Genomic DNA, 27,483 nt, shown 5'->3' with positions numbered 1-27,483 from the left:
ATGTCTGTGATTGTGTGACCAGAGAGATTGAAGTGTTCTCCGACTGTTTTATGAATGTTATAATTCTTGACATCTGATTTGTGTCCATTTATTCTTTTACGTAGAGACTGTCCAGTTTGACCAATGTAAATGGCAGAGGGGCATTGCTGGCACATGATGGCATATATCACATTGGTGGATGTGCAGGTGAACGAGCCTCTGAAAGTGTGGCTGATGTTATTAGGCCCTGTGATGGTGTCCCCTGAATAGATATGTGGGCAGAATTGGCAACAGGCTTTGTTGCAAGGATAAGTTCCTGGGTTAGTGGTTCTGTTGTGTGGTATGTGGTTGTTGGTGAGTATTTGCTTCAGGTTGCGGGACTGTCTGTAGGCAAGGACTGGCCTGTCTCCCAAGATTTGTGAGAGTGTTGGGTCATCCTTTAGGATAGGTTGTAGATCCTTAATAATGCGTTGGAGGGGTTTTAGTTGGGGGCTGAAGGTGACGGCTAGTGGCGTTCTGTTATTTTCTTTGTTAGGCCTGTCCTGTAGTAGGTAACTTCTGGGAACTCTTCTGGCTCTATCAATCTGTTTCTTTACTTCTGCAGGTGGGTATTGTAGTTGTAAGAAAGCTTGACAGAGATCTTGTAGGTGTTTGTCTCTGTCTGAGGGGTTGGAGCAAATGCGGTTGTATCGCAGAGCTTGGCTGTAGACGATGGATCGTGTGGTGTGGTCAGGGTGAAAGCTGGAGGCATGCAGGTAGGAATAGCGGTCAGTAGGTTTCCGGTATAGGGTGGTGTTTATGTGACCATTGTTTATTAGCACTGTAGCGTCCAGGAAGTGGATCTCTTGTGTGGACTGGACCAGGCTGAGGTTGGTGGTGGGATGGAAATTGTTGAAATCATGGTGGAATTCCTCAAGGGCTTCTTTTCCATGGGTCCAGATGATGAAGATGTCATCAATATAGCGCAAGTAGAGTAGGGGCTTTAGGGGACGAGAGCTGAGGAAGCGTTGTTCTAAATCAGCCATAAAAATGTTGGCATACTGTGGGGCCATGCGGGTACCCATAGCAGTGCCGCTGATCTGAAGGTATACGTTGTCCCCAAATGTGAAATAGTTATGGGTAAGGACAAAGTCACAAAGTTCAGCCACCAGGTTAGCCGTGACATTATCGGGGATAGTGTTCCTGATGGCTTGTAGTCCATCTTTGTGTGGAATGTTGGTGTAGAGGGCTTCTACATCCATAGTGGCCAGGATGGTGTTATCAGGAAGATCACCGATGGATTGAAGTTTCCTCAGGAAGTCAGTGGTGTCTCGAAGGTAGCTGGGAGTGCTGGTAGCGTAGGGCCTGAGGAGGGAGTCTACATAGCCAGACAATCCTGCTGTCAGGGTGCCAATGCCTGAGATGATGGGGCGCCCAGGATTTCCAGGTTTATGGATCTTGGGTAGTAGATAGAATATCCCAGGTCGGGGTTCCAGGGGTGTGTCTGTGCGGATTTGATCTTGTGCTTTTTCAGGAAGTTTCTTGAGCAAATGCTGTAGTTGCTTTTGGTAACTCTCAGTGGGATCATAGGGTAATGGCTTGTAGAAACTCGTGTTGGAGAGCTGCCGAGCAGCCTCTTGTTCATATTCCAACCTATTCATGATGACAACAGCACCTCCTTTGTCAGCCTTTTTGATTATGATGTCAGAGTTGTTTCTGAGGCTGTGGATGGCATTGCGTTCCGCATGGCTGAGGTTATGGGGCAAGTGATGCTGCTTTTCCACAATTTCAGCCCGTGCACGTCGGCGGAAGCACTCTATGTAGAAGTCCAGTCTGCTGTTTCGACCTTCAGGAGGAGTCCACCTAGAATCCCTCTTTCTGTAGTGTTGGTAGGGAGACCTCTGTGGATTAGTATGTTGTTCAGAGGTATTTTGGAAATATTCCTTGAGTCGGAGACGTCGAAAATAGGATTCTAGGTCACCACAGAACTGTATGTTTCATATTCTCTCTGTATGTTTCATATTCTCTGTGTATATATAAAGTCTGCTGCAGTTTCCACGGTATGCATCCGATGAAGTGAGCTGTAGCTCACGAAAGCTCATGCTCAAATAAATTGGTTAGTCTCTAAGGTGCCACAAGTACTCCTTTTCTTTTTGCGAATACAGACTAACACGGCTGTTACTCTGAAACTCCAAAAAACACACTATAAATCTGGATTACAAATTTTAAACACTCAAGGATTAAAACTTTATATCAGAGTAATTAAAAATAATTATCTTATTTTTCCTACTGATACTAGTCAAGGCCCTGTATACCCTGCAGCAAACTGGGCCTAAATCCTGCAGCAACTTCATTTTGGCAGCATTCTGGCGCTGAATTCTGCGAACAAATGGAAAATCTCCAATAGCTTCAATTTAAAAGTTGGGATCTTTTTTTAAACTGAACTAAGTAGGAGAAGGAATACAGTCAGTAAACCATTCCTTTTTTATTTTGATATTAAATTCAGTTTATTGTATGTCACCGTCAAATTTCAGTTTGCCTCAGGTTTTTGTATTGACACAACTACATTGTAGAAATTGACCATGGAGCCCTTGGACGCTACTATGGGGACAACTGTGACTTTTGACACAGAGAAAGGTATGGAAGATTTTTGGTACCCAGGAGTCTTTTGGTACTGGGGGAGTGCATCTTGTCTTTCCCTACCCTTATGGGATAGGGGAAGACGCAACTTAATTTGGGAGTAAGGGAACCTGCACTCCTAATTCCCCAAATGTGGAAACCATGACAATAACCAGCAGCCATACTGTCCCTTATCCTAATATTTTGCTATTTCTTCCAACAATGATGGGTAACATTAGCTGAATATTTCTACTTAAAAAGGATCAGCTTTCAAAGTGTTAATGTTAATATTTAAACATGTTTGAGTTAATATACTCCATGCTGATGAACGGAGAAGTTTGTCTATGAGTTATGGTTTCAAGCTGTCTGCTTACAAACTCAGGAAGACCACAATGTATCAGTTCACATTTGGAGGTTTTCTTAGAGTTTGTGTCAGGGGGTTGCCCTATTTATTTAAATAAAAGTTAAGATTTCACAACATAATTCTATTGCAAATTCCTTGGCCATGAAATTATGGAAAAAATGGAGCCCCATCAGAAGTTGTTCTCCTGAGAGTAGGTTCCTCAGTGAAAACTCCAGTCTCAGCCTCTTCAACAATCAGCATGCGTGTATTACTCATGGGTGGCAGCTGGAGCCTCCCTTTGGACAGGCTAGCCCCCGGTTCTGCCCCCCCTCCCCGTGGCCAAAGCCCCAAGACACCCTGCCCGGAGGTGCCCCGAGGGCCCCCGCACACCTGCCTGAAGGTGCCCCAGACCAGTCGTGGTCATGCCATGCCTTCCCCACCTCCCCCCAAGCCACCTCAGGGAAAAGCGTCTTCCTGAAGCTTTTGATATATCCCATGCAGGTTCAGGGGCTGCTGAGGAGGTGGTATTTACTACACAGCTTCCTGGGTTCATCAGTAATCTCACTGGAGCCCACGTAGATTACTGATGAACCCAGGAAGCTGAATAGCACATACTGCCTCTCAGCTGCCTTGCAACCTGCCTGGGGAATAATAAAAGCAAAAATTTCCCCCACCAAACCCTGCAACCGGGGGTCCGGCAGCAGCCTTCTCCTGCCTATTATACCTGCCACCCATGGTGCAACTAGTTATAAACTAACTGGTCAACCGCATGTCTCATTTGGAACCAGAAGTCCGCAATGATGCAGCAACAGTGACAAAAAAAAAGCAAATACAGTACCGTACTGTGTTAAATGTAAACTATTTTAAAAAGGGAAAGTTTAAAAAAGATTTGACAAGGTAAGGAAACTGTTTCTGTGCTTGTTTCATTAAAATTAAGATGGTTAAAAGCAGCATTTTTCTTCTGCATAATAAGTTTCAAAGCTGTATTAAGTCAGTGTGCAGTTGTAAACTTTTGAAAGATCATAATGTTTTGTTCAGAGTTACAAACAACCTCCATATCCGAGGTTTTCATAACTCTGAGGTTCTACTGTACCTGAAAAATACTACTAGACTCATACAAAATATAAAAAGGAGCACATCTCAAAGGCTCCAGTTTCCTCTGCCAAAATTACAAATACAAAAATTAGATTGCCCACAGAGCATTGAAGTCCCCTCCCTTCAATTCCCCGTCCATCTCATTTCTCTGAGATCTATTTCTAACAATTAGGCAGGCCTGAATACCCATATAAAAGTGAGATCTCAGCTCCCACTTAGCTGCCTCTACTCTTCTCCCCTAAGGGTGGGGGGTTTAATGTGCGTAGTAGGAATGTGCAAACACATCAATATTGTCATAGATATTTCCCAGCAGGTTTGTCACTGTGATCCACTAGCATTCTTTCAGGTCAGGTGTGGACTGGGTCCCAGAGAAATCAAGGCAGTGCCCCTGAAGCATTTGGGATACTTCAGTTTGGTGAAAGATGAACATTCTGAATAAAACATGATGCTCTAGATAAAAATCAGACTCTTGAACAAAAGCGTACTGGGACAATGGGGCGGGGGGGGGGGGAAAATAAGCAGCACCAGGAGATAGAATCCCAAGACGCTAAAAACAATTCAACAAAAGGAAAACAAGTTTGTTTTAAAGCATTCCTACATTAAAAGAGAAAACTCTTTAAGTTATCAACTTTAGAATACAAGGAAAAATAGGTCTGGAAAAACAACAATGAAAATAGATAATTAATAAAATTAGCTAGTCTTAGTAGTTGCCAAATGAGCTCCCTCAGTGAGGATGAGAGTGTACATCCAAAAGGCTTGCAACTGTCACCTTAATTGCAGTAAGGTGGTTTAATGTTTTTCACTGTGAAATTCCATAGTGCCCACCTTCCCATTCTGAGTCAAAGGGATACTACCAACTTGATTTTTTTAAGTCTAGTTTCTAAGAGAGCACCCTTTAAACAGTATTTTTCTGAATATTTTAAAAATAGCTTTTCTATAAACCTTTTTAAGGGTTTTTCAGCCCCCTGTTGATGTTTACAAGGAATTTATTAGTCAATTTCCCCCTTGCCAAGTATATACTAGAAAATGATTAAATTGACAGTTCCTTATGTATAATCAAACACAGGAAGTAAACAACCAAAAAAATAGAAGCAATCACAACAGCCTTAGGAGTTTCTTTCAACCACAGCAGTCTTATTGTCATTTGTAACAATAATATAAATACTCATTTTTGAGTCAGAATTGTGATTTTCTAGTATATAGTATTCCTTTAAAGCTTTGAGACATATAGACAAGACAAAAATGTCTACCCTAAACACTTTTGGAGAATTTGGTTTCACACAGTCAAACATCCTTGGGAATCTATTCTTTCCTTGATGTGACACACTATTGGAAGGTATCGCACATCCAGAAAAAGACTAGATACCTAATAAAAAATAAAAAAACAAAACAATTTGGAACAATTATGAAATGAAAAAAATATATTCATATATATACACCTGAGATCAAGACTTTCCAGATTCTGAACTTGACAAGCAATATCTGTTACTTTCTCCCAGGATGGCAAAAGATTTTTTGATAGATTTATACTCCTGATATCTGAGAATTCACTTTAAGAAAAATGTATCAGAATTCTGAACTTTTTTCAGAGAACGGAGGTACAACTTTACAACTATTGTGTTCTTGAACCAAAATATAGCAGAGTAAGTCTGTCTAAGCTAACAGATACTACTGCTCAGTTACTCCTAGTTTGTATCCTGGAATCTGTTACAGAAATAGTACATTAAGACTTATAAAACAACTCAGTTCTACAGGTCCAGAAGAGTGTTTATGTCTAGAGTAAAGAATATATAATTCTTATTTGTTCATTTAGTAACACGGTGTACAATTCTTGCTATGGATTTTGAAAACATAACCACAAAATGTAAGAAATGAAATGTATTATTACTGATTACATATTCACAGCCACTGATGCCCATGAATAAAGTGCTTCTCCAGTAACAGCAGCAATTTTTATGGCCGTATCTACACTAAATTTTTTCTTTGCTACCACCAATGCAGCGCTTCTGATAAAAGATGGTAGTTACCAGGGTAGATTTGATTTAAATCACGATTAAAATCACTAGTCAGGAAGACTATTTAATCATGGATTTCTACATAAAAGCGTGTTCTTGTTGGTTGTTATAACCTTAATACATATTCTTCACAACTCAGAGATAAAAGTAGGTTTCATTTTTAGAAGGTACACACTATACATGTTTTAAGTGATTTATTCTGAAAGCTTTTCACATTAGTTTTACATCAGAAAATGAATGATTGGTTATTTCAATTACTAAAGGTAATTGAAGCAGATATTTATGAAGTTATTGGGAGTTGAACTACCTCCAATTCAACAAGTTAATCATGAATATTTGGAGGAGTTTCATGCCATGCTGGATTAGAAGGAGGACATCACCAGTCAGACATTTAAATTGTTTTATTTAAATAAAACAACAACGTTATGTATTCTGGATTTTTTTCTTCAACAGCAAACATAATATTTTAACAAAACAAGCATATGAATTTTGAATTTAGTTAAACATTCAAATATTTTAAAATCAGGGTTGTTTTTGTTAAAATTGTTTTTAGCAAATAGTTAATGATTTTTTTTTTTTTTTAAATCCCAAGAATTAAAATAGACAATGTTAGCCAGGTCAACATGAGAAACTTAAAATATTGGCTTCTGCAGCTAACTCAGTTGTCTTCACCTTCATTTTCCTGTTTGTTCATAATCTGGAAAAGAAAAACAAGCTTTCCTGCTTTTTCAGGTCCCAAATGATTTCTCAGTTTGGAATGAATTAGTCCAAAGGAAGAAAATAGTCTTTCTACGCCAGCAGAAGAAGCTACTGTTGTTAAAAGTGAGATCATCATTTCAACAGTCTCTGAATCCGATTGTTTAAGGGACTTCCACCAGTTCACTGGTGTGACTTTCTTTAAAATATCATCAGCAAACATATATTTCTTGAATGGTTCACCCTTAGCTCTGAAGTTTATCACAGTTGGCATTATGGAGGGATGATTGCTGGATGTCCATGTCATAGCCAGCTCCTCTTCTTCAGCAGTTAAGGTTTGACTCTGATACAAAGTATCGAGAATATTTGCAAGAAAATGAGCTGGAGATAGTGCTTGTCCAAGTCGTTTTTTAAAATGCTTGTAATTGAACTCTGTCACTGCATATTTCTCTTTTTAAGAACTCACTCAATTCCTTTCAAATTTCAACAGCATCAGCAATAAAACAGCTACTTCCCTGCATTTTGGTCCAGGCTACAGAAGTAGGCTTCAGGGTACCCAGCAGGTGTTCAACATTTCTCTTAAGCCCAATGTTGAGACCTTTGTGAACAAAATCGTGTAAAAAGAAAAGGCAATGTCACAGCCAAACTGTCATCAGATTAGGCCAGTTCTTGATGTAGTGCTCAAAACAGTCCACTATGGAGTTCCATCGCATGTCTTGTGGGACAGTTAGCTAACTGCTGCAAAGTGGTTGTTACAGAAGTATTTTGCAATTTCAACATTAGCTTTTATTTCTGGAACACTGAAGTCTTTAGCTAGGAGGTGCATCAAATGAGCACTGCAACCGTATGTTAGTAGCTTGGGACTCTCTTCTAAATTTCTTCTCATCTTTGATATATTTGCAGCATTGTCTGTGACCAACCTGCGTACCAGACATTTGAATATTTTTTCCCAAGTTTGTTATAGCTTTTACTGCTACTTCTTCCAAGTATTCTGCTGCATGCACATTTCCTGATGTATCAATTGTTTCTGTAAGGAAGACATTCCCTTCTGTTGTTACACAAGCACAAACAACAGAATTATTGTGGACAATGCTCCATCCATCAAGATTCAGGTTAACAATTTCACCCTTTAGACCTTTTGCACACTGCTCAATTTCTCTTTTACACACTTTATCCAGCAATTTGCCTCTGACACCTGCTCTGTTGGGTGGACTGTATCCTGGTCTTAATGACTGAACCATGTTAATGAAGTGTGCGTTCTCAATTGTACGGAAAGGAGAGCTTATTGCATAAACAAACGGGGTAATTTTTTCAATCAATTACCTCTTTTTATAATCTGCTGGTTCTTATCACAAACTTATCTATGGTTGATAGAGATTTTTTTTCCTTTTTGCCACAGATGATATACTGTGGCTATGTGACATACATGACGTGACTAAAACACTCTCACTGGCAGGTAACTCTGAAACTATAGAAAATGATGGTGATCTTGAAGTTTGATAGTCTTCAGAATCCTGTATGTTGACAATGGATTCTCCTAAACAAAATAAGTCAATGCAATTATTTAATTATTATTACCATACTGCTCATTTAGTATTACTCATTGCATTCACCGACACTCAGTACTACTTTAGAGGTGAAATTGTAAAAGGATTATCTGCCTATTTCAGCTATTTTTTATCACAACTGCAACTAAAATGCAGCTGTATATTTTTTGCTCAAACATGAGAATTCAAGAATAGTCCAGAAGGAAGACAGGCAGTCCTTAAGAAAGGAGTATGAAATAAAAAATAGTTTACCAACCCGAAGATCCTGCCTGTTCAGACATGTTCCTTTCATCATCTTCAATGCAGCTTCCTCCTGAGAAGGTACATTTCTCATGATGTTGTTTCATTCAGGCAACCAGGCCTTACATTTCTTTGTTGCACTGTTTGCATTTTGCACACATGCCTGTCTTACCCACAGGTAGAGGAACTTCATTAAAATATTCCCAGACTGGGTCTCTTTTACAGCCTGCTGCCATTATAGGTTTTCCCTTCTAGCGAGAGAATGGTATGGTAGATCTCAAATCAATGAAGGCTACACTCAGAAAGACCTCAAGACTTCTGGAATGTGCTGCTCAAACAGTTTCACTTTTGTTTCTACTGCCTGCCCCTCCCTTCTCACATTTATCTCCAGACTTCTTCTCCTTGTCCAGATCTGTTCCACTCCCAACAATCTTCTATTCATTGCACTTTTTGAAACTTTGCACTTTTAGAGAAAGGTAAGGGATTGACTCTGTGTACACAAATTTGCAGAGGGACAATAGGGTTGAGGTCTGTTATTTCTCACTTTTATATATTATTTATTTATTTAAAAATGTTTTTGCTGTTAACAAGCATATTATCTCTGGAGACACAAATCCACAGTTTGAGAACTGCAGAACTAAGCAACTCTGATGGTATCTTCTAGACTGAGCACTGAGTCCCTTAGGGTAGATAGAAAAATTAACCTAAAGAATGTATGCAGAAGCCCCTGGAACCCCATAAAATTGGGTCCCTAATCCATGAATTATTGTAACCCATTTACAAAACTTTTCTTAAACATTACATTAATATATTGTCTCATACTATAGAATTGGAATTTTCCATGAATTCTATTCCATGATGAGATATCTTTGAGCTCTAATGTATCTTAATTACAACTACTTGTGCCCATTATTATGGAATTTCTACCATTCAAAAGCATTTATCATTAGAGGACAGACTGAATAAAGCTCCTAAATTTAATAAAAATGAACTAAACTGATTTGAAAAATATGTAAATGTAATCCCTTAATGTCTGCAGATACACCTGGAATGCTTAAAGCATGTGTTTGATTTATGTAAATAGTAGCACATAATAAAACACTTTTAGAAAAGGATACTAGGACATGTTCTGCTGATTTCCTCTTTCTGACCAGCATGGCTCACTGCACATTCGCTCACTGAGATGTCTACCAATTTGTTCAGTTGACTACATGAAAAAAATACTGAATGTTAATTTATATACAAACAGAGAAAAACAGAACAGATTATATATTGTATAAAAGCACCCAGATATTAAATCTAAACACTATGCATTTTACATTCTTTTTACAATTATTACTATACAAACACTATATTACCAGATAGTGGTATCACCTTCATCTAAATCACAGAAATGCTCCCATGTAATACCCCTCAGCAACTTTACAGAACAATTTGTAAAAGCAGCAAAGAAAATGATCCTATCAGATTTAAACCACACAGAGTAATTCAAGTATGCAAAATTTAGTAATGTAATTTGGAACATCCAGGCTCTTACAAAAAGTGCTACAGGAATCTTAATTATAAATTATCAGTACCTTTGGTTTTAAGTCTCTTCTGAAAAAAAAATGGTATTTTCAACTGTTCAGTAGCCTCTAATGACATTTGTGGGAGGGGGTGAATTGATTCAGTATCAGCTTACAGGAGAAGAGTGCCATCTACTGAATCAAGACCACCCAACTGCTGCAGGAGCTCCATGGAGACACCAGCATATGTGCAGCCCATTCCATACACCACACCAATTATCAACAAATAACTAATTTCCTCCTCCTCTTCTTTCCCAGATAGAAGAATGAGAGCCACTTAGAATAGGTGAAGACAATTCCTCATTACTGGTACTGTGGGCTTTCAACCCTTGACTTTTTTATTCACAGAACATAGTCACCACTGAGCTGAGTTGATACCGACATTAAAACACTAACAAATCATACACCATACAACAATCATAGAACATTAACATGAATTTTAAAAGGAACCCATTAATGTGTATGACAAATGCTAATCTCATGATAAACTACATTCCCTTACTTTAGCCCTCAAATTGCTGTCATTACCTTTTGTTGTGTGAAGTCAGACTGTGAGCACCTAGGAACTGGGATCATGTCTGATTAGTCTATAAAACGTAATGCAAATTGTGGTGCTATATTAATAAGTTTCTTGGATATCTCCCAACCAAGATCTGACAAGATCACAGCTTGAGGTGGTATACTAATATGAACTAAAACCTCACCAATTAAGGTACATATTCTCCAACGGAAGCAAAATATAACTCATTACACATGCATAGGAGAGGAGCACTAAAAATTGAAAGAGTTACACCTTTATATATCAAAAAGCTTTTACAGTAATTATGGCCCAATTTATATAACAAACAAATAATTGCAATATTAAACGTAATGGTCTTTACTTTTGCCAGCCTGCATAAGGCTACTGGCAAGAGATGCATAATACTTACATATAGTAAAGATGTTAGGGTGAAAGATGTTTTGGATGCATAGTTTTAAGAAGTAACATTGTCAAGATAGCCATTAAAAGAAATTCCTCACCTGTGTTACTACATCTTGTATTAACTAAACATGAAGAGCTTTACAAATCTGATTTACTGTTCATCATGAGGGTTTGGGGCATTTAATTCAACTGGAACAGTGAAACTAATGAGTTTCAGCTTCTGTCTCCAGATCATTTCACTTTCTGGTTTTTATACGCTCTAGCATAATGTTGTTGAGTTTGAGTTCACAATTCTAGACAAATGTTTAACCCCCCACAGAAAAAGGTCCAGCAAAAAACAAGAGATATATATATATCATTCTTCCCCTCCCCCCCCCCCACATGTTTTCTCCATAATGGAAAGTTTCTCCTTTGGCAGAAACCTTAACTCAACACAATAGTGTTTGTGGATCCAGACTGGATTAAATTTTCAGTTATGAAAAATTACAGGAGGAAAACATTAATCTTACAAATTATTCAGATGTAGCCTATGCATAAGACTTCAGTGAGTTTTAACTTTTTGGAAAGTTTGATGAGTCTGTGTTATACGTTAGTGAGACTTTTAAAGGCAAAAAATGTCTGACATGAGGTGCTATATATCTTAAAAGGACACATTTTAATTAATTTTAATTCCTAAACTAATTAACAGATTCATTTGTAAATTCTCAGGAAAAAAAATCTGCACTCAGAGTAAGTGTTTTATTTTTGAGGAGGCTACACAAGTTTTCATATATAACAAAGAAGCTGAATTCCTGATTTAAAGGACAAAACTCAACTCAGCCTTAACTATGGCGTCAATATAAATATCTCCATAATATAACTCAGATTTACATATATAAATGACACTTGCCTTTGTTGTTCTATAATAGAGTCAAAACCAACAAGTTCCACAGTCTTCTTTCCAATGACTAAAGCATTCTCTTTCTCACACTCAACATCTTGCTCATCATTCAATCCATAGCGGTTCTTTACTGCAGTAAGAAAATCCACACCAAAATTTGCCTTGTTTGGGCGGATAAAGGATCCTCCTGTCGAGTGACTGGAAGGGGGGGGGGAGAGAGAGAAAGAGAGGATGTGTACAAAAAAGAGGAAATACAAAACAGTAGTCATGGTTATAACTCCCAGACAAAAACTGTTAAAATACAATTAATGCTGAGAAGGCATATCAGTAATTCAGCATAAAATATGTTACAGGCATACTGCAATTATGCTGCAATTCTGGTAACAGTTTCCTGTTCTCTGGGTACTTTTTAAAATTATTTTTACTTTGAGTAACATTAGAAAAAATATGGTATTATCATTCTACTACTGGTGTAGAATTATGCAGTTGTGAAGTATCAAGCAGCATACTCACCCCTTACTGCAATCAACAGAAGTCAGTATAATCTCCAATTCCCCCCATTTGATGTTATTAGCAGCACTTGTACCAATGTAATGAGATTATAACACAAGAACTAAATTCTTCCTAACTCCACTCCTTAAAAAAATCTTAATTTATAGAAAAAGAGAAATGAACTGTATCCACAGCAATGGGTTATTTCTGGGTATTGTTAAAATTAAAGTAACTGTTTTAAAAGAATCATAACTAAAAATATTATCCATCTCAGGTACATGTAAACATCATCATATTAATAATTGTTAGTGCTTTGTGTATTCCACAGATAGCTGTAGTATTCCTTGCTATATCACCGTGCCCCAGAACCAAAGACAACAGTCATCCACCTGTACAGTAGCTGCTGTTCTTCAAGATGTGGGTGCAGATGTGTACTCCACTCAGGTGTGCATGCACCTCGTGAATCAAAGCCAGAGAACTTTGCTTATCAGTACCTGTAGGTGCACCATTTGCACCCTCTGGCCCGGTAGCCCCTCCCCTGGCTATTAAAGGTCAATGCCACCCCAACACCCCCCCCCCGAGTTCCTTCACACCGAACATCAAGAATTGAGACTCCAGTGCAGAGAGGAGCGAGGGTGGGTCATGGAATACACATCTGCTTCCACATCTCAAAGAACAGTTACTGTACAGGTAGGTAACCATCTTTTCTTCAAGTGGTTGCAGATGTGTATTCCGCTCAAGTGACTCATAAGCAATATCATTAGGAAGGGGTTGGAGACTACTTGAAGAACGACCACAGAACTGCCTTTCCAAAATTTGCACCTGATCTAGATGCAGTCATAATAGCATAATGCTTGGTAGATGTATGTATGGAAGACCCTCTAGCAGCTCTCCAAAATGTCCAATATTGAAACGTCACCGAGAAATGCAACTGAGATGCTTGGGCCCCTGTCGAATGAACTCAAACTTTGTGGAGGTGAAGGCAAAGCTATCCCATTCACCGCTGTAACACAGGATGTTATCCACCTGGAAATCATTTGTACAGAGAATGCTTGACCCTTCAGCTGATGTGAAAAGGAAACAAAAAAGGCTCAGTTCTTTCAAAATAAAACACCAAGCATAGTCTCACACCCAAGGAATGAAGATGCTGTTGGTCTGCATTTGAATGAGGCTTGGGAAAAAATACAATTAAATATATTATCTGATTAAGATGAAATTGTGACACCATTTTAGAGAAAAACTTGGAGTGAGCCCTCAAGGCCACCCCTTCTTTGAAAAACTTGGCATACAGAGGGTTTGCCACTAGGGCTCACAGCTCAGTAACTCTTCTTGTGGAAGTTATTTCCACAAGAAACACTGTGTTTTGGTAGAGGAGTTGCTAAGGGCTTAAATGGAGGACTGATGAGGACAGCCAACACAGTGTTATGGCCCCACTGAGGAATCACTTTCTTCACCAGTGGAAAGAGACTAATGATCCCACTCAGAAATCTGACTACCATGGATTTCAAGAAAACTGATTTCCCTTGGACTGGAAGGCGAAACACCAAAATCACCACCACGTGGGCTCTCAATGAAGTGAGAGACCAGAAGACTGAAGATGTAACAGGTACTCCAAAATGTCCTGAATGCAGGCATGCATTGATTGAATTCCCCGAGCTAGGGATCAAATCAAAAAACTTTTTGCACTTAGCTGAATAGGAAGCCCTAGTAGAGGACTTCCTATTATTAAGGAAAACCTGTCAAACAGCTTTGAAACAGTGTTCCTCTTCTAATCTAACCAATCAGCATCCATGCTGTGAGGTGCAGACTGTTCAGTACTGGATGCAAAATTTGACTGTGGTACTGAGTCAGTAGATCAGGACACCAAGGAAGAGGAATGGGCAGATGAACAGAAAGACTGACAAGCATGGTCTTAGACAAGCCACTGCAATGACAATCAGTCTGACATGATACATCCCCAGCTTGAGCATCACCTGAGGAACAACTGCAATATTGGGGGAGGGTGTGTGGAGGGGGACATGCGTCAGCACTGATCTCCAGTTCAAATGAAACACATCAGACCGAGAAGCCCTCCATAGCAAAATGTATGTCACTTCTAGTTGTCCTTCATTGCAAACATGTCAATGGACCTCAGCACATTGCTGTTCAGAGACCACTCAAAATTCCGGGAGAAATTCCTGCCAAGATAATCAGTTAAGTGATTCTGGGACCTTGGTAAATGAGCTGCTGTGGGAATGATATTGTCTTCGATACAGAACCGCCAGAACTTTTATCACCACCTGACAAAACCAGATGGAGCGGGTACCTCCCTGCTTGTTCACATAATACATTGTGGCGGTGTTGTCCGTGAGTACATGAATCACTGTGACCTTGATATCTGCACAAAATGCCCTGCATGTATTGTAAACAGCTCAAAGCTCCAGGATATTGATATGAAGCAATACTTCCTGCTCTCTCCACAAACCTTGAACCTTTAATCCCCCATATGGGCCCCCCAACATACTGTGTAAGCATCAGCAACTATGGTCCCAGATGGATGATGATGAGCAAAGGGGACACCTTTGGAAACACTGACCTGATCTGTCCACCACTCTAGGATGCGCAATGGTATCTGCACCAAACTGTCCAACTACTAACAATTTGGGAGATATATCAGTTTCAACCAACCATGAAAAGGACAAACACGTAATCTTGGATAAGTGCACGTGGCCATATGACCTAACTTCAGGAACATCTGGATCATAGTTGAAGGGTGAGAGCGGAGACACATACACAGCTAACAAAAGCATTCATTTGGTAGAAATGCCCTCAACTCAGAGTCTAGTAGGGCCCTAATGAATTCAGGGTTGGGTTTTTTTGAGTTAGTACTGTTCACTTTCCCTTGTTCAAAACCAGACCCAGATGATCAAGATAACAGTGTGAACTGGACATGCAAGGACTTTTTCTCTGGAGTTGCCCCTCACTAACCAACCATCCAGGTATGGAAAGGAATGAATTACTCTTTTTCTGAGGTACGCTGTCACTACAGCCATGCATTTGGTAAAAATGCATGGAGCCGAGGACAGGCCAAAGAGGAGCACAGTGTACTCATAGTGCTGACCTGCCACAACAAGTCTCAGAAACCTCCTGCGGCTCAGGAAAAATGTCATCACATGGAAATAAATGTCCCAAAGATCCAGGGCAGCAAACCAATGGTAATTCAATACGGGAAGAACAGAAGCTAGGGTGACCATGACGAATTTCATGTATTTGCTGTACTTTTTGAGACTATAGAGATCAAGAATAGGTCTCATTCCTATATAGGACTTGAGGACCAGGAAATACCAGGAATAGAATCCTTTTCCCTGATGCTGCAGGGGAATCTTCTCTATAGCTCCCAAAGGACATAGAATCTGAACCTGTGTTCAGAGGAAGATCCCTAAAGAGCGATGGGGTTGAGGCATGGGAAGGGGTGGGGAATAGACAGTAATTGGATAGCATATCCCCATCTCATGGTGGTTGAGGACCCTTTTTTCCATGGTTACTGTGTCCCAAGAACTGTAAAGGTCAGACAGCCTATCTGTGAACTGAGGGAATGGGGAGGTCACAACTGGAATGGTGTCCTAGATGTGCAGCTCAAAATGGCTGCTTGCTCAACGTTGGATGAGAGCGGGCTTACTGGTTAAAATTGGACTCAGAAGGCCTCCTCCTCTATGACCCTACCTGGAGAAGTCTTGCTACAAAATAGGGAAGGCTGACTACCAGAAAAGCCGCTGCAAGCTGTATTGCTGCAGTTCTGTTTACCGCCGTAATGACATCCCTTGGAGGTTTACACCCCCGCTCCAAACAAACGTAATGTAGCACACGAGTCCTTAAGAGGACGTAAAGTCTCACCAGTTTTCTCAGAAAACAAAAGCCAACCATCAAAAGGCAAGTCTTCTATGCTCTGCTGAACCTCTAGAGCAATGCCGGAATTCTGGAACCACAAGGCCCATCTCGTAGTCATAGCTGATGCCATAATTCTGAAGGAAGCATCTTCCATGTCCAGAGCTCACTGCAATGATATTTTGGCTACCAGATGGCCCTCCTCAATGACTGCCTTAAAGTCTTCCCTGGAGGATCCTGGCAATTTATCAGTGAATTTGGACATAGCATCCCAATTGATGAAGTCGTATTTAGAGAACAGTGCCTGATGATCTGTAATGCACACCTGTAACGACTAGGTTGAGAATATTTTTCTCCCATCAAATCCAGCCTTTTCGACTCCAGGTCCTTAGCCGTGGACTTGTACTTCCTCTGCTGTGATCTATAATTTATTGCCAATGCAACAAGAGAGTTAGGGCTGGATGGGAATAGAAAAAAAAATCCTGCATACGGACAAAATATCATTTATCAGCCCACTTTGCAGTAAGAGGCAATGAAGCTGGGGTATTCCATAAGGACTTTACAGGCTCCAAAAGAACTTCATTTATTGAGAAACCTACCTTCCCCGGAAGTGAGGACTGGAGAATAGCCAACAACTTATGTGTATTCTCATGCACAAATTCTGCCTGAATACTCAAGGCAGAAGCCATATGCCTCAGGACACACTGGTACAATTTAAAATCCTCAGGCACAGGGAAGAAGAAGAATCTGGTACCGTGGAGTCATCTGGTGAAGAGGCAGTCGAAGGAAGTGGGGCTAATGGAGGCTCCTGAGAGAGCACTTGTTCATGTACAAGGGGTTCAGGGTGAGCTGGCACAGTAGGAATGACCTCGCACTGTCTTTTCCAGACAAGGTCAAAGAATGGAATCTTGTAGACTGATGAACATCCCAAGGAGGCCACTGGGATAAGGGTATGGCATTGGTGGCCAGTAGGTATGAGAAAGGAATCCCCATCACTACACCATGGGAAAGATGCTAATCTCAGTACCAATGGTGATCCAAGGATGATCCCGAGGACTTCCAAGAGCGTTGTCTCAAACATAAGAGATTTCGGGGACATCTTCCCCTTTCCATCTCAACTAGCCCTGGAAGTCATCTGATTGTAGCTGAGAAGCCCTGCCCCCAACAGAGTAAGCAAGGAATAAAAACAAACAACCTCATCTGAAAACCAATATGGAGATGGCACTAGTACCAAAAGAGGCATCACACTTCGCCTTAGCACCAGAGCAGACAGACAATGGTACTGAAGCCAGGGCCAGCACTGATCTCAATGATGATGTCTGCGCTAAAGGCATTGAGATCAATAGCGTCTGTGTCAACGGGCCCCTCAGTACCCTCAACTCTGCAGTCTGAATCTTAGACAGTGCAGAATACGGGTTATGATGAACAAGACTACTCTGCAACCAGAGCAGGCAGTGCAAACAATATGGCAGAACAAACAGCAGCCATGGCAGCTGCATGTTCCTGAATTAATCATGAATGGAGAGCCAGAGAAGGTCTGATGCCACCTGGTATGCCAGTGGCATAGAAACAGGCAGTACTGATGCAGACAAAGTCAGTGCTGACATCATCTGTACTGGACTCAATGGACACCCCATCGCTGGTACCAGAGTCGATGGTACAGTGTCTAACGGATCTCAGCACAGTAGTGGGGAGCAGTTAGATGGCCCAGCTCCTTCCCACATACCCGAGGAATCATGGTGCCAGTCAGCACGCTCCTCTTAGATGAGGAGGCATCGCTCCGAGTCCTGGCATGGCATCGGTTTGTCTTGTGAGATTTCTTCCTTGAAGGACCAAAGGAAGGAGAGCGATCCCTCTTCCTCTCGAGGAAATATCAGAACTTGGGCTTGGAGCAACTCCTCATGTCAGTTCCAAAGGCCTCCGTGGGACTATCTATGGAGGTCCCCAGTGTCAAAGCGGTTCCCCCTGGCCTGCTCCAGAAAGTGCTGCTTGAGGCACAAGTCACTCATCACTTTTGTTCTCTTCTTGAATGACTTGCAGACTGAGCACCTTTCCTTAACGTCTCCCTGTCCCAGGCACAATAAGCACCGAGTGCAGGGTTCACTATTTGGTACAGCCACCCCACACAACGGTCTGTGTTTAAAACCTGGTGAGAGCATCCCACCAGTCTAAAATATGCTGCTGACTGCTACTTACTAGCAAAAACTTAAAGGCACTATTAAACTAGCTATATACAACTCCTCCAGAAACAATGGATAGAAAGAAGCATGATGTAAACACCACATAGAACAGTCCGACTCAAGCCGTGGGTGGTGAGAATGAACCGAAGGGGGTTGGTATGGTGCTGTCCTTAAATAGCCTGGAGAGGGGCAATGGAGCCAGAGACACGAGCGCTGTCCCTATAGTTATTGCTAAGTAAAGTTCTCTGGCTTTGGTGCACTGGGCACACGCGCACTTGAGTGGAACACCCAGCTGTAACCACTCCAAGAACTTTCTTTATAAAGAAAAACAATTGTTTCTAGCCCTCAGGGGTATGAAGAAAACTTTAAAAATATTAACCGACATTATAACAATGCAGTGTTGTCTTCCTGTCTCTACAAACAGCCTGAATGAGCAGTATGAATTGCCGTCATTGTATTGGTATGCTAACTTTAAAACCTAAAGATTATAATTAAATGTTAACATTAAATGCTGATAATTTTAGCAAAAACATCCAACTAATCTATTTATCCCACAATCCTATATCACTTCCCAGGCTTCCTTGGATGCCAAAAAGCCCTAACTAACTGTTCCCTATCAGTTGACAAAACCTCCAGCTTCCCTCTGACAACCTTTATGTTACAGTTACGTTTTCAAAACAAAAATCTGCAGTAAACTGAAATCTGAAAGGGTGGGGACAGTGAGAAATGAAATAGACTATCAAAACAGACAGACTACTGCACGGACTAGGTTTTTCATTTTCCTATTTAATTAAATAGAACCTCAATTTTCAATTTATCTGAAATTGCTGCAGAATTGCTAGTCTGCTGCACCAGAATGCCAACAAAATTAAAGGATCTTTAATTAGATTAGATCCACCTTGTCACTGAGTACACAGGACTTTGACTATTAAGTCTTAGAGAATATTTGTACTAACACCAAAGACAAAAAAAATCTCTCATTTAACAGTATTCCATGAGATAGCACAAATCAAAGACAAGTCACTTTTGAAACGAATGAATCAATGTTCAAACTGCTTTATAATTTAAAACTGTATAAAGTGACTAACAAATGTGTACATTTACATCTGGTTTATCTGTATATAGCATTGTAACCTAGCCAGTTCAAACCATTGCAACTCTGATTCATTCAATCACATCAAAGTCTGAATATGGATTAATTTTATGCTTTCAAAAAAGTAATGTTCATGTAGAACCATTATATATAGATAGATAGATAGATTTGAAGGATTATATTTACCAAGGGAGAACTCCCTTTTTGAAAGCAATAAATGCCCACAAAAGAGCACCTAGATTCCTGTGTCACATTTTCTGCTACATTTTAAGTACAAATTTGATTCTCTGAACCCTGATGCTAGGAAAACTTGGAGACTCTGATAAGGTTGGATGGATGCAACTGGCTGAGGGTTGGTATATTGTGCTGTATACCATTTCCAGAGGTAGCTCAAGTTTAGTATTATGAGAGAAGAGTTAGTGAAATGTAGGACAGGAAGAAAAGTGAGCTGCACAAGCATGATAATGAATGGTTTCAGAGTAGCAGCTGTGTTAGTCTGTATTCACAAAAAGAAAAGGAGTACTTGTGGCACCTTAGAGACTAACAAATTTATTTGAGCATAAGCTTTCGTGAGCTAGAGCATAATGCACCCGATGAAGTGACCTGTAGCTCACGAAAGCTTATGCTCAAATAAATTTGTTAGTCTCTAAGGTGCCACAAGTACTCCTTTTCTTATTATAATGAATGAGAGCAGTAAATAGCTAGACTCTAGAGCAGAGGTGGGCAACTATGGCCTGCGGGCCACATCTGGCCCGCGGGACAGCCCTGCCCAGCCCTTGAGCTCCCAGCCGGGGAAGCTAGTCCCCAGCCCTTCCCCTGCTGTCCCCCCTCCCTCGCAGCCAGCACTCTGGGCGGCAGGGCTGCACGCTCATGCAGGGCAGCGCAGCAGTGTGTCTGGCTCCCGCCGGGTGACGCAGCTCCCGGACATGCTGCTCTAAGCAGCGTGGTAAGGGGGCTGGGGGGGCAGTCAGGGGACAGGGAGCAGAAGTTCGGGGGCGGGGGGTGTTCAGGGGATGGGGTTGGATAAGTGTGGGAGTCCCGGGGGGCCTTTCAGGGGACAAGGAGCAGTGGGGTTGGATGGGTCAGGGGTTCTGAGGGGGGCAGTTAGGGGGCAGGAAGTGGGAGGGATCGGCTAGAGGGCAGGGGCCAGGCTGTTTGGGGAGGCACAGCCTTCCCTAACTGGCCCTCCATACAGTTTTGCAATCCCAATATGGCCCTCGGGCCAAAAAGTTTGCCCATCCCTGCTCTAGAGGAAATTTAAGAAACATATCTTCAGAAATAAAACTTGTCTTCTCAATAACACAAATAGATTTTTCCTGATTTGTTAGCCATTAATCATCTCCTTAGAAAAAACTGAATATCACTAACTTTGCAGATCTATTTAGCAAGAATTGTCTAATATACTACTCCTTGATAAGCATTTTCTTTGTTCTAGATATAGACAAATCCCGCTGCTCCATTACTCTGTTCTAGAATTTAGGTATGGAGCCATCTGGTTACTTTAGACTTGGTTACATATAGTAAGTCTGTGTTATATACTTTTGCTAATTTTGATAGCTGTGTATTTTTCAAACAATAAAATCTTTACTGAAATTTATGAAAATAAAATATATAAGGGACTTGTTATAGTTAAACATGCCTTTGTTACTGTGAGATTACATTGCTGTGATGTGCTCTATAAGAGGCTATGACCTGGAACCATACAGAAGCTGAAGCTAATGCAAAATGCTATGACCCACTTATTAAAGCAGAGTTGCATTTTGAAACCACATGAGGGCAGTGCTTCAGGATCTGCACTGACTCCCAATAAGCTTCTAGGTGGAACTCCATGTGTGGGTTTTAATCTATGAAGTCTTAAATGGTTTGGGTCCTGGTTACCCTCTCCCTGAGCCATACTATTATGCTTGAGATCAGCAGACACATTCAAGCTGAAGTCCTTTCAATATAAATTAAAAGGACTGCACGTCGGGTGTTCTCTGTGAGGGGCCCACAGTTTTGAAATTTGCACCCCTTCCTCACTCTGTCCATCAGAAGCCAGATTTGTTAACCTTCTAGGCATGCTGCAAAACCCATTTTCCCCCCTTCAAGCTATATTAAGGGGCCTGATATTAGATTATCATTAGTAGACAAAACAGACCACCTCTAAAAACAAACTAAAAATGACCACAGCAACATAGTCTGAGATCAACTCACCCCCTCATCCCTGTATTTTCTTAAATATTTAGGGGTGAAGGGAAAAAATCAGACAGGGAGTAGCAAGAGAGATGGGTAGTGAAAGTTCACAGATGGAAGGAGGAAGAATTGGCAGAGAGCAACTGGAAAAAATGCTGTGGGATGCAGCATCCTGTGGAGAGGGCTAGATAGAAACACCTTTTGGGGGGAATGGGAAATAAACCATAGCAGAAAGGTAGAAGATGAGGAAAATACTGGAGGAGCAGGGAAGATAGGAGGAGTGTGCAAGCCAGAGGTATATCCAGCGAACAGAAGGTGGCAATGGGTGTAGCAAAGATCCCCAAATTGTGGGGTGTGCCCCCCCAAATTGTGGGGTGTGCCCCCCCAAATTGTGGGGCATGGAGAAACATTGGGGGGCACAGCTGGGGCCCAGGCCAGCCCTCATAGGGGGCAGGGAGAAAGCACCCCCCAACTCCACTTCTGGCCCCAGCCACCGGCCTCCTTACCCTTGTCCGTGTCCCCCGCTCCCGGCACGGACAGGGGTAAGCGAGGACGTAAGATAAAAAGTTTGAGGACCACTGGGATGTAGGGATAAGTAGTAATGGGTGTCATGCTGCTTAGTATGGAACACAGCTAAGAGAGCCAATCTCAGGTCAGGCTACCAGGAAACAGGGCACGTACCCCAAACCGGTGGTATATTCTCATAAGATTCCACCAAGTCAGTAACAAATGTGTGCTACCAAAATACTATACTAGTATTATGAAGCTACAGACTGTCCCTTTCAGGCCCTCTAGCTCCTCATGCACCATCCAGACAAACCAGGCTTCTGTGATAAAAGATTATTAAAACCAAAAATCACATATTAGATTCTTTCAGTTCCAAAGAACCAGGTACACATCCCTGGTGAAAATATACTTCAGATCTTAGCCAAAAACCATGCTGGTAGCAAATCCTTTGGAAACTAAAAAACTAAATGTTTATTAATATAAAAAAGGAAGTGTGTTAAGAGGTTAAAATCAATCATATGCATTACGGTTGATTTCAGAGTTTGCAGATCTGCATAGCAGTGATGTTAAATCTGCCAGTTTGTAATAAGTCTCTCTGGTTCATCCAAAAGATTGGAGTCCAAATGACAACTTAGATGTAGAGTCTGTTAGAGTCTTTCCATAAATCTTTTGGGGCATCCCAAGTAATTACTTGGGGATCTCCATCCAATGGCTCAAACTTTCTCTGTTAAAGTTAAGCAGACTAGAAATGGCAGGATAGTGCCTGAGGTTTTTCTTTTATAGCTGAAACATGCTGCCAAGTGTCTTGAGCACAGCATGCATCTGAAGATTCCTCTTTGCTGAGCCCCAAGACCCACCCTTTGAAATTACCATTCTATTTCCTATGCATACACAGGTAATCCAGCTACACTGATCTACATGAGGCAATTGCTGGTTATTCATTACTGCAGGGATAGATAAGCTGAAGACAATATAGGTAATATTCATTAGATTCATGCAGTATATACTATTCTCCTGAGGGAATTCTGCACCAAAAAAAATTTCTGCAAAATTCAGCATATTTTTATTTGTCAATAAATAAATGTTGAGGCTCCAGCATGGTGGCAGGGAACCCAGGCCACCAGCTGAACAGAGGTGGGAGATCACCCTGCAGGTGCCCCTCCCCCACCCACAAAGAGACATAGACTTGGCAGTGAGGCAGCAACAGTGCAAGGCCTGGGCCTGCCCCAGAAACACCCTGGGGCCCAGCCCCTCCTTGCCAGGTGCACCAAGATAGCAGACAAGGAGGGTAGATCTCGCATGTACGCCCAGCCCTGGCCCCTGATACAGGTGTGGGGCAGGCAGGCTAAGGGCACCAGGACCCATGTGTAGGGGCTTAGTGTGTGTGTGTGGCGGGGGGGGAATCAGGTTCTGTATGGGGAAATCTGGGCGTGAGGAGCTTGGTGGTGGGTCTGGGTGCAGAGGGGATCTGGATGCACAGGGACTCATTGGGGGGTTCTGGGTGCAGGGGGAATGGGACTCTGCAGTGAGGGTCCACATAAAGGTGGTTGGAGCTCAGCTTGTCCAGGTGCAGGTGGGGTGTGGGTCCAGGTGCAGCTGGTTGGGGCTCAGTGAGGTGGTCCAGGTGCAGGGGGTGGGGCTCGTCAGGGTGGGGGTTCAAGTGTGGGGGGCTCAGCAGGGGATGGTCTGGGTGCAGGTCCAGATGCAGAGGGAGAGGCTCAGCTGGTGTCCGGATGCAGGGAGAGTGGGGGTTTGGGGGCTCAGTGCGGGGTTTTGAGTACAGGGTATGCAGATGTACAGGGGCTGGGCAAACAGTGGAGCCGCTCCCCATGCGGTGACCCCGTCCCCCATGGTTAAGAAGCAATGGAGGCAGGAAGTGGTGCAGGAGGGGTGCACACCTTCCTGCAGCTGGGAGAGGTTTCTGGAGGGTGGGTCTGACCTGGACCCAGCCACTCCTTGCAGGGGAAGAGGAAGTCCTGTCCTCCCCCTCCCCCAGCCCAGCCAGGACTAGCAGCTGAGCCCAGCACAGGGTAGGAGCCACCGGGCATCCCCAGATTTAAGTCTCCACCAGCTGCTCCAAACGCCATGCCCACACTACTGGGGAGGGGTGTGACACCACTCTGGTGGCTTCCCTTTGCTTCCCCATCCTTTTTCTGTGGGGAAGCAAAGAAATCTGCAGGGGACAAGAATTCTGCCTGCATATACACAGCATCTTCCTTGGTTTCTTATCAACACAAATGAATGGGCCTAGCATATTAGTCCTTTTAAGCATCTTTTGATGCCCACGCACAAGTGAAATGTCCTGATTACAATTCCTCTCAATTTGCCTTTAAGGGTCACACGCAAGTTACTTAGCTGCCAATTTTAACCTGTGCTGGTTTGCTAATGTCACAGTGTGTAAATATGGAGGCAGACAGGACTCACAGCAAAGGTAAGCAGCAGCAGCAGCTGGCAGAGGAATACAGCAGAAGGTCAGCTAGGAGGAAGCAGCAGAGGGCAAGCTGTGGAAGTAATATACAGGGTAAATGGGAAGGAAGGAAGATCAGCTGGCAGACAGGTGAAGAACACAGCAGGAAGTAAATGAGCAGTTAGGATGTCAGCTGGGAGGCAGTCTGGAAACTTGCATTTGTTGGTGGGGAGGCAACTGGGAGGGAGTAACCAGTTATGTAAACAAAGACTGTCATCAACATAATAGCATGTCACAGTGAAAGGATTAATCAGCCAATCAGAACATAGCAAAAAAACCTCTACAAAATTCAAGACACACTGTTTCTCAATGTAACTACACCACGTGCTTTAGCAATCATGTTGTGCGTACTGACATGATGATCTTGAGACATTATGGGGCTACCAAGAGTAGGGGAAATCGTTTGGGCATCATGCATCCAAATTTTCAGTTGGAAATTACAAACCAGCCCTAATGATAAATTTAGTACTGGCAGCAGGCTTTCCCCCCAATGTATTCACAAACGTTCCAAATACCTACACAGGATAAGAAAGTACTTGGAAAAGTATCTTATTTATTTAAAAACTACTTCTAAACTGGCTTTGCAAAACATACAATAGTGAATTGCAGATTACAGTAGTTACAAAAAATGCATCGAAAATACTTTCACATAATATACATCATATCCTACTTAACTAGCTAATTTCACTGTTTTTTTTATAAATATAAAAATATAAAAACCTAATAATTCTAACCACATCACTATCTAAAATAGCTTAATATGATGTGAAAAACTCTCACTCAAAACCCCTGATAGTTTGAAAACATGATCAATTTAAATGCTCAGCTTCCCCACCCATCCAAAAAAAATTATTACATATCACATAATTCAAAAGTTTCTTCAAGCAATAAATCACAGCACTTTTGCAATCACGGTCTTAACCACCACCTCTCTTACATGTTAATCACAACACAAATTACAAATGGCTTTGGGACCGGCATGGGATCCTGCCTTGGGCTTGGAGACTGGTGTGTAGCATAATTTTTTCCTGGGTATCTGACTGTTGAATCTTGCCCATATGCTCAGGGTTTAGCTGATCGCCATATTTGGGGTCGGGAAGGAATTTTCCTCCAGGGCAGATTGGAAGAGGCCCTGGAGGTTTTTCGCCTTCCTCTGTAGCATGAGGCACGGGTCACTTGCTGGAGGATTCTCTGCTCCTTGAAGTCTTTAAACCACGATTTGAGGACTTCAATAGCTCAGACATAGGTGAGAGGTTTTTCACAGGAGTGGGTGGGTGAGATTCTGTGGCCTGCGTTGTGCAGGTCAGACTGGATGACCATAATGGTCTCTTCTGATCTTAGCATCTATGAATTTTTTTCTGTTCATCTACCACACCCCACTTCTGTATCATGGCATCTGTCATCCTCCTCCTTTCACCCTTCCTTCCTCCTTACTGGCTCCAAATCCCCTTGCTCACTACCCTCACGACTCTACAGTTCCCATTAGCTCCACCTGCACCTCTTTCTCTCTCTGCCAGTCAGCACAAATCTAGGTCCCACATGCACATCCTCACCACCTCCTAGCCCCCCCTTCATCCCCACATCCCACACCCATCTCCACCACAGCCTCCCTGGTGCCACCATTCCTGTCCTCACCCACATTAACCACTACCTCCTCAACCCTTTCTCTTGTGTCTGGAACGCCTACCCCACTTCTAAAGAGCACAGCCATCCACAATCTTTCATAGCTCATTCTTCCTGGCTCTCATGGACACCTGGATTCCTTCCTCTCACAGTGCCTCTGCAGCTACCCTCTCTTATGGAGGCTTCTTCCCTTATACTCCTGACCCCGGATCAAGCTGTCAATCAGGCTGATTACCAGGATCAATCATCCACTTTAGTATTCTCCAGAAAGATCTTCCCAAGTTAGAGAAACAATGGTTCAGAGGCAGAAAAGTGAAAGCCTCACCTCCAATTTAAATACTCTGTATTCATGAGTGGGGAACATGAACCAATTATTGCCAGAGAAACACTAATTAAAGCACAGTTCTGAAAAGAGGTATTAAAACAGATTTAAATAATACACAAAATTTTAAATTTGATAGGAGAAACTGTACAGTTTTGGCTTTCTATTATATTCTCTCAAAGATTTCCTTTCCATAGAATCACAATATCTGGTATTAGAGAAATTACAGCTGCATCATCTTTGGGTATTTTTGTATAATCAGTTGAGACTTTTTGGAGTATGTATGGCTTTGTCAGTTGCCTGTTCAGGCTGGACACCTTACACAGACACATACACTGCACATACTTGTATTATATCTCTCTCCTAAGGGAGAGTGCAGCTAATTATATCTTGGAAACAGAGGATCTCTTTACTAATTTTTTCTTCAACTGAATTCAAAGCAGTTGGGCCACTTCCATTACGAATTACACTATTTAAGAAGGATGGCAGTCTTGGGACTCTCAACTGGAATACTTCTGCTAACGGGAGTTCAGTAATGTGTAATTCTTTTTCTTCCATTAAGAATGGCCTTATCTTCATTAAGCCTAATTTTATTAGTTACTATTATTAGATATAGGGCAAAAGAGTATCCATCCCTCAGAGCTGTATAATTTTCCCCCTTTTCTCTTCTAAAGAATAAGCTTAGCTTTATCACCTCCTTTTCTGATAATGAAACCTCTAGGGCTTCCATGCCAGATAAGTCCTGAATTTTAGAAGATACAGGCTGAAAGCTGTGATTTACATTAGCCAACAGAATCCATCCCTTCTATTTCTGCCTCTTTGCTAAGGGTGAGCAATAGCTATTTTGGAATCCCTCTGGGGAACATTAGCTTATTTTTCATTT

General features: G+C 41.8%; 1 protein-coding gene across 1 annotated transcript in view; it reads right to left on the bottom strand.

Annotated features, from left to right (window-relative positions):
• The window catches only part of TBCE (tubulin folding cofactor E), a 58,035-nt gene that overhangs the window by 23,282 nt on the left and 7,270 nt on the right, over positions 1–27,483 (bottom strand). The window contains exons 4-6 of the mRNA XM_073338150.2: positions 11,890–12,078; positions 9,632–9,720; positions 5,455–5,554 (exon numbers count right to left, since the gene is read on the bottom strand). Of these exons, the coding sequence (XP_073194251.1) occupies positions 5,455–5,554; positions 9,632–9,720; positions 11,890–12,078 (378 nt within the window). The remainder of the gene's footprint in view (positions 1–5,454; positions 5,555–9,631; positions 9,721–11,889; positions 12,079–27,483) is intronic.

Source organism: Lepidochelys kempii, chromosome 3 (genome assembly GCF_965140285.1).
Source record: "Lepidochelys kempii isolate rLepKem1 chromosome 3, rLepKem1.hap1, whole genome shotgun sequence".
NCBI lineage: Eukaryota > Metazoa > Chordata > Testudines > Cheloniidae > Lepidochelys > Lepidochelys kempii.
This window is presented reverse-complemented; position numbering and strand designations above follow the sequence as displayed.